We start from the raw sequence: 8,482 nt of genomic DNA, 5'->3' as shown, positions 1-8,482 counted from the left end.
TGGATAATTGTATCGACAAAGAACAATAATTATACCGGTCGGTCTGCTGGGCTAATGCCCAGTATGCCAGATCACCAGTCTATCTCTGAACACATCACACACACACACTCAACTCTGCTGTTTAACAACAAATGTGTTTTTCCTTACAAATGTGACATTATGTAAGGAGAAATAAACAGGCTTTCCAGCAGTATAAGATTCATTGCCAAAAAGCAAAACCGACAAAACACACATTTCCTTACTTCTTATGCTACTTTTATATACATGCCACTCAGATATCATGGCACATACAGAGTAATAAATGAACCAATGAAAGAGATAAATAGTCAAAATAAAAAATCAAAACAACCCGGGTACATGGAACTTTAACTAAATACAAATAAATGATAGCTGAATTAACAGAATACATCTAATGTAAAGCTAAATTAAAATTTCTACATTTCTGTGCTTTATCATTATTCACCCATTATATATTTATTTCTTGAATTAATAAATGAAAGAAATTCGACAATAACAATGTGGATTATACAGGGGATTTTTTTCAGTTAGCTGTACCTAAAGCACAGTTGGTGTCTACAGTATATTAAGAAAAGGGCAACTTTTTCATTAATTCCTCTATCTAAAGATCGTAGCTTTCATGTTATTAGAACTCTTCAGGTCTGAAAATGTAATTCTCATTCTCTTACTGAGCATAACAAGTGGAAAACTAAAAAGTCAGAAAAATACAAATGTAAATCGACAGGTGCAAAAGAGAGCTATGAGAACATTAATCAAAAGTAACAGAGGTTATTATATCAAAATGGAAAGACTAATTCCTCTTTTGGAATTAAGGTACCTGTAGGAACAGTTATTCCATGTTTATATTATGTATCATCAGTACTATGAATGTTAATATTACTAGTAATATTTAAACCGCAAAATAAATAATACAAATGTCATCTCTTCAAAACATGGTGACAGTTTGGTAAATAAATTAATGAAAGTGATTTATTTTCCATTTTATATTTCTTTCCACAGATACAATGATGGTGTAAAACTCATTATAGAAAAAATGACTGTACTTAAGATCCAGTTTTAATACAAGAAGTTATTTTGCCCTGACAAAGCAGCCCTTTTAGGTGTTTTGAAATTTCCTTCATTTTGAGCCCATATACAAATGGATTAAACAAAGGGTGATAGAGCACTATTTGTAATGTCATTATTATGCGTGCAGTTTTTGGAAAATCTGCTTCCACCCGAGCTATGCTTACATCATACACAAAAAACAAACAGGCACTAATTAAAACTAAGAGATGGGGTAAACAAGTCTCTGCAGCTTTCTTCCTAATTTCTTTACAACTTTGACAAGAAACAATGAAAATTGTTGTGTATGTGAAAACTATGAAGAGCATAGGAAGTATTACAAGATCTAGTAATGCAATCACACCAAAGATGATAATTAATCTTGATCTTTGACACTGAAGAGAGTAAACTGCATTATTACAAAATATTCCTTTTATATTAGAGTCACACAGTTTAGCTTCAGCACTCGCTATTGCTAGGACAGCAATATGACAAGCAGGTACAAGCCAAGCTATGATCAGGGAAATGCTCACAGTGGTTTTTCTCATGATAATATGATATTGTAGAGGTTTACATATAGCCACATATCTGTCATAGGCCATGGCAGCCAGGAGAAAAAATTCTGAACCACCTAGAGTGTAAAACATAAAAAACTGAAAGAGACAGGCTGAATATGTTGTGACTTGTTTATCAGATAAAACGTCAATCAAAAGTTTTGGGTAAATAGTTGTGCTGTAAAGAACAGAGTTAAGTAGCAAAGCAGCAATGAAAATGTACATAGGCTCATGGAGGTTTTTATGAATCCAGATTAAATACACAATAGTAGAATTAGTGCAGATTATTAGAATATATAGTGTAAACATAATAAAAAAGAAAATATATCTGTACTTGTTAATTTCCGTGTACCAGTCCAGAGTTAGAAAGGTAACATTTAACTCTTTATCCATTATTGTTTTCAAAGACAAAACATTTGCTCATAAAACTAATTACATAACAAGTATGAATGGAAAACCAAAAACAAGACAAAGACTTCACACAGTCATATGAGTATGTGGCAGGTTTTTATTATTTTGCCTTATCCTCAAGGGAGGGAGAGTTCTGAAACACCATTGTTCTGCCTTTTATAATTGATGCTTTGGGAATGTACAATTAATCCTTCTTTTCTGTTCAATGTGAACATTCAGGATGGCAACACTATCTCTCCTCATTAAAAAAAAAAAAAAGTAATACCAGATTAGATGTGTAAACAATGAAGAGCAAAAAATAAAAATGAATAAAGTCAATAAGAACAATTCTCTCTCACACAGTAATTTCAAGGTGCAAAAATGTGCTTTAAACATAAAATAAATGTTGTTCTCAAATCATTGATTAGGTGACTTCATAGTAGTATACATGTTGGTGATGTCCTTTGTGTAAAAACTGTTCAGTTTTGTGTGCCCTGTATCATTAGCCCAAGGACAGAAATTCTTATACAAACTAAGTGCAACAATGTGCATATGTCCAGAACAATATAACTGTGGGTTATTTGATTATGTTCATCAGTGTGACAGCCTGGGGGAAGAAACTCTCTCTGTAGCATCCGGTTTTTGTAAACAGTGCTCTGTAGCACCTTCCTGAAGACAGCAGTTTGAAGAGTTTATGTCCAGAATGTGAAGGGTTTGCAGAAATGTTTTCTGCCCATTTCCTAACCTGAACATGTTCTGGATGAAGGGAGTCCCTCAAGGTTCAACATTTTTTTCCTCTGGTTGAACTTTCAAATGTTCTTTAGTGTTCTTGTGCACAAACAGTGTGTGGGTTTTGATTTGTATTGAAGTTTTATGGCAATCCTTACACTTTCATCATACTTTGAAATTGTTATTGAAAGTTTTACTATTTATGGGTGCATGATGGAAAGTCTAAACCAGGGGTATGCAATCTGTTTGATAATGAGTGCCATTAAAAATTAAAAACTAATATTTCCTCAGAGGTCAATGTGCCATATAATTGCGTTAGCAATAAATTTAATAACGCTCTATACTTTATCGAATTATATTTGTTTGCAGATGTTGGCAGCTATCAGCGAATAGTTATCAGCTCTTTTGAAACAAAAAATGACACTTTTTATTCATAACAAGAACTCTATAACAGCAAATGAACTGTACAACGGAAAATGCAAATGCTATTTATGGTCTCCTCACAACAATGATAAGAAAAATAAACTGGGCCAATATGGCATGTTTGTTAATACAGAGATACACATGTTAATGTGATCTCTGTTCTCCCACTCAGAGACACAGGTCTCCGAGTGTCCGGCGTTCAGACTGCTACCTAAGGACACTCATGTGAGAGAAAATCTGCTCACACACAGTGTAGAGCCAAATACTGTCAATAAGGCCTCTGCAATGTTCTTAAGACAGTTAAATTTGTCAGGTCGTGATGTCCAGTAGGTGGAAATGCAAGCTCCATGAACACGCACAGCTGTGGATTCCAGCTGCGTCTGTAGTTCTGCAAACTTTGACCCCCACAGAGTCGAGCTTGTCAGTTCAATCAGCTGCATTTCGATGTCCACTTTGTCCAGGCAGTTAATGGGAGAAATATCCAGCTGCTCATTGGTGCTAACATTGGTCCATACACCTGAAAGTCCCAAAAACGCAATTCTGTCTCAAGTCTACAAATTTATCCGTGTATTTCCACGGTGCTGATGCTGCGCTGAGCAGACAGCTCCTGAAGCATTTGAAGTGTTGGAAATTTCAACATCGCTTGACAAAAACTGCCAGCTAGCAACGTCCCTCTCACCGGTAGGCTAAGTTATTTTTAGCCAATTACAAGTTGAATCTCGTAGTTTGGGTTGTTAGCTAAGTTTCTGTCATTAAGGAGCAGCACAACTAATGTGTCTATGCGAACTAATTTGCGACGTGCACCACTGGCCCGGCCATTTATTTTTTAATGCACCTTCTCAGATCAATTCACTGCATGTCTGCAGTGCACTGCTGGACTGGGACAAAAGAATCGGACTGGGCATTTTGACTAGAGACCGGCCCACCAGGTATTATAAGAAAAGCCATTAAGCCTTTGAATGAAAACAAATGCTGTTGTGACAGTGATGTACAGTCTTGTTGGTATATGTGTAATTTCTATACATTTTACATCAGATAAAAACTTTGGTTGTAAGATTCAGATAATTATTTAATAAAAGCTAGACATTTTAAATGAGAATAAGAAAGAAAAGTATTTCTTTGTGCCCCCCTTTCCCTGTTAATGCCCTACCTGGCATCCCTGGCAAAACTTTGCTAGACCCACCCCTGCACAGTTACCAGCTGTCAGCTACGTAAAAAAAGGATCCTGGTGTTATTTGTCTCTCAGAAACAGTTCATAACTTCCCTTCAACTCATTCATGTCACCTAAAAGGTAAACCTGTTTCTCCATCATCTGTTCAGGTCTGATGATTCAGTAAAGACATCTTTTGGTTTCATCTTCATGTTTCCCTCTCATCAGATAACCAAACCAATATCATGACCAGCAGCTTTTACAGCTGTGGCTCCAGCAAACATCAGCTGATACTAGAAATTAATATTAAATAAATTCTAACAACAGCTGATCAAGCTTAAATGTGCTGCTGTTGTTTAGCGCAACATCTGCTGGTTTCCTCTTTCTGGCACAAAGTGAGCGATAAACAAACAAGAGAGAAAAGCCGATCAGCTGATCATTGATCAGTTTAATGACTGAAGTAGAAACAGGAGAGGGAGGGGGAGAGAATGAGAGAAGAAGAGGCAGCTGTGCAGCGTAAAGACACAGAATAACTCCAGCTTTGTGTCAAGGCTAGCGGGTTGGACTCAAGCGCAGGCAGCGGGTTGCGTTCAGTCTTTTCGTTTTATTACACACCAGGTGCTATTTACAAAAGTGAGGGATTGGGGTATGGAACGCCAGGACTGCCATAATGAATTAATTAAATACACCATTAAATAATTAATTAAATGTGGCAATAATTAATTAAAATTGGAATTAATTAATTAAATAAATAGTTATGATATATGTAATTAATTAATTATTGACACATTTAATTAATTATTTATGTATTTCACGTTTTAATTAATTATTGACACATTTAATTAATTAATTATTGACATATTTAATTAATTATTTATGTATTTCACATTTTAATTAATTATTGACACATTTAATTAATTATTGACACATTTAATTAATTATTTAATGATATATTTATTTATTTCATTTTGGCAGTCCTGACGCCTGGCTCTCATCATGAAATAATTTTATCTGTCAGCCTCACCCATCAAACTCAGGGGGCGGGGTTAACGCTGATCGAGTCAAAACCATTGCTTTGGCCTGGTGGCCATTGTTTCTAGCACACAACCGGCATGTGGAAGCTAACAGAACTGAGCTTTGAAAAACCCTGTTTGTGTGTTACCAAATACCGTTTTAATATTTTTTTAGCCGAGAATGTAGTGGTTTAATCTTCATGTGTCTGGTCGGTTTGTCAAGATACAGCCTCTTTGCAAAAGTGTTTCGATGATTTCGGAGATGTCGTCCCAGTCTCACGGCAAAGCGTGGGATAGACCCGCTCGCCTCGCAAGCAATCCCACCGACAAAGCGCAGGCCCCGGTACACAGCTGTAGTAACCCCCGCTGACTTCTTTTACTGAGGTTATATTTATCGGTGTTTTATTTCCTGATGTTCTTATGTGTCCTACGTGTTTCAGTCGCCAATTCTGAATTATAACTAACATTAAAAACATGTTTAAGGAGGAGAGAGAGCAAATAAATCTGTTTAACATCTGATCTTTGGGTTTTTGTTCAGTAATCAGCGTGACCTGTGTATAAACACATAAAAGAGATAACGTTGGTGTTTCCGTCATGTAGTAACTGCTGGCTTTAACTGTACAAAGGTTGTTCGACACTATGAAACACATACAGACTTCATGATGTTCGGCTAATATTTTTATTGTGAATATTAATCATGCTGACCTCGCTCTGTACACCACGCAGCAAGGTCAGCATATCCACGATATCCTCAGCTCCATGAGTTAACACAGAGTTTCCCAGCTGACTATCTAACTGCCAACTATTCCAGAGACGTGAAAATATACAGCATAAAGAAAAGTGTAAGAGACTCAGCAGCAGATTAGAATAACAGTTTGTGGCGTGAATAAGACACGGCGGGACCACGAAGCAACGTTCAGAGTCATCTTTATTTACATCTCACCACACCACAACACCCCCAAACCCCTCAGTCCCCGTGTTTTTAACTAGGTGGGCGTGATTAAGGATGCGGTGCAGGTGCGTCCGCCCTCCCTGCACGGCACCGCAGACCACGCCCCACCACACAGTTATACATTTAATAAATCACCAAATGAATCCAAGAAACGAGCAAACCTGTTCCGACAATTTGAATTTGTATTCCCTCAGCTGCAGACTCGCTGCTGTTTAAATGTTTGAAAAGGAAGATTAGATATAAACAAACGTCAAACATAGACTCAGTCTGCCTTCACATTTGATATGAGGCCAGCACGTATAGTGGCCTCAGCAGGCTATTACTGAAATACACGTGCTATATCATAAACTATGATATAAACAGGGAGGTCCTATTAACATGTTTAGTTTTAAAGGACACCTTCCTGCCTTTAGTCTCATTCATGAGCAGTATTCGTTTTCTTCTAACATCCAGAAGTCTGCACGATGTGTTTCATAGTTTGTAACAAGCCTTTGACAGGTAAACATAACATGACCGAAAAAGCAAAAAAAAAAAAAAAAAAAAAAAAAGAGAGAGAGAGAGAGAGAGAGAGAGTGTTGACAAGAAGAGAAAATGCTCTCAATTATGGAGACAGGCAAATGGTTCATTTATGTTTGATGTGTGTTTATTCCTCCCTAAATATCGTCGGTGAAGTTTGCCATGCACGTCAGATTTTCCTGCGCATTTTTATACCTCTGCCAACAGAGAGAGAAAAAAAATCACATTCTAACAGACAGCTGGTGCTTAGAATACAGTTGAATAACTATTAAAAAACAGATGATATTTAGATGATAGTTCAGTCTAACACATGTGCCAGTGAACCATTAAACGTCTGTGAAACTATGCAGTTATGAAACGTAACTTTAACCTCAGCCAAACCGATTTGCTCAGTTGTAAATAAAACAGCGAAGTAAACGTGACCCGACAGACAGAACCTGAGTGAATGAAGTCCAGCGTTTAACCACTGAGAGCTAAAACTCAGCTGAGGTTTGAAAGCTGTGTGCTGGTGATTGGACATCAGCCGCTGATGAAGCTGTTCGCCTATAAAGTGCTCTGTAAGGAAACAAGCTCCAGCAGCTCTGCGCTCGGGGAAAATACTATATTTACTTATCTTGTGCAGTTAAACTGTGACTATCACCAGGTAACTAGGCGTGTTTCTTGAATTAGCAGCAGGTGTTAAACAGCTGACAGATGAGGAGGAGGATGCATGCAGGTAAACTGAGGGTCTGCTGAGCTGATCGCTGGTTTCGTGAGAAAAATGTCAGCTCGTTCTTTATGTTACAGAAGCACAGAGACACAAGACCAGGCGGAAAGAGACGATCGTTCGGTGAAAATGAGAATCTGCGAATGCAACATGTGGAACACGGAGAGTGGAATATGTAAACAAACCGTTAATGTACCCCCTCGGTGCGCTCTGCATGCTAACTGTTAGCAGAGCTAGTGAAATCTCTGAAAACATCTGAGCACTTTTGCAAACATGTTCTATGTTGACAACCTGACCAGACATACGGCGCGACATTCGCGGCTAAAACACTGTTAAAAGTGTAGCTGGTGACAGAAAAACGGCCTGTGATTTGATCTGCATTCTGGGATAACTGGCTGCCCCAAGTCTACACAAGCAATCGATTATCTAGGATCGACCTGTTTTGACTTACTTTGCACGGCAACCAATCAAATGTTAGAGAAGCTGCATGGGCCGCGTTAACCCCGCCCCCTGAGTTTGATGGGTGAGGCTGACAGATAAAATTATTTCATGACGAGAGCCAGGCGTCAGGACTGCCAAAATGAAATAAATAAATATATCATTAAATAATTAATTAAATGTGTCAATAATTAATTAAATGTGTCAATAATTAATTAAAATGTGAAATACATAAATAATTAATTAAATGTGTCAATAATTAATTAATTAAATGTGTCAATAATTAATTAAAATGTGAAATACATAAATAATTAATTAAATGTGTCAATAATTAATTAATTACATGTGTCATAACTATTTATTTAATTAATTAATTCCAATTTTAATTAATTATTGCCACATTTAATTAATTATTTAATGGTGTATTTAATTAATTCATTATGGCAGTCCTGGCGTTCCATATTGGGGAAGGGCTTCCACGGGTCCACGGGTAGAAGAGGAAAGGGACGGATGCTCCAAACACATGGGGTCTTAGCTGCTCCTCACACT

General features: G+C 37.1%; 1 protein-coding gene across 1 annotated transcript; it reads right to left on the bottom strand.

Annotated features, from left to right (window-relative positions):
* Positions 1–1,061: 1,061 nt before the first annotated feature.
* Positions 1,062–3,184, bottom strand: LOC113007316 (olfactory receptor 1500-like). Its single transcript, XM_026143746.2, has one exon. The coding sequence runs from the start codon at positions 2,007–2,009 to the stop codon at positions 1,062–1,064; it is 948 nt and encodes a 315-aa protein (XP_025999531.2). The 5' UTR covers positions 2,010–3,184.
* Between the last annotated feature and the right edge of the window lie 5,298 nt (positions 3,185–8,482).

Source organism: Astatotilapia calliptera, chromosome 16 (genome assembly GCF_964374335.1).
Source record: "Astatotilapia calliptera chromosome 16, fAstCal68.1, whole genome shotgun sequence".
NCBI lineage: Eukaryota > Metazoa > Chordata > Actinopteri > Cichliformes > Cichlidae > Astatotilapia > Astatotilapia calliptera.
This window is presented reverse-complemented; position numbering and strand designations above follow the sequence as displayed.

Bases quoted from the DNA above. Each gene is read 5' to 3' on its own strand.
- LOC113007316 (XM_026143746.2), bottom strand. From the start codon at position 2,009: ATGGATAAAGAGTTAAATGTTACCTTTCTAACTCTGGACTGGTACACG.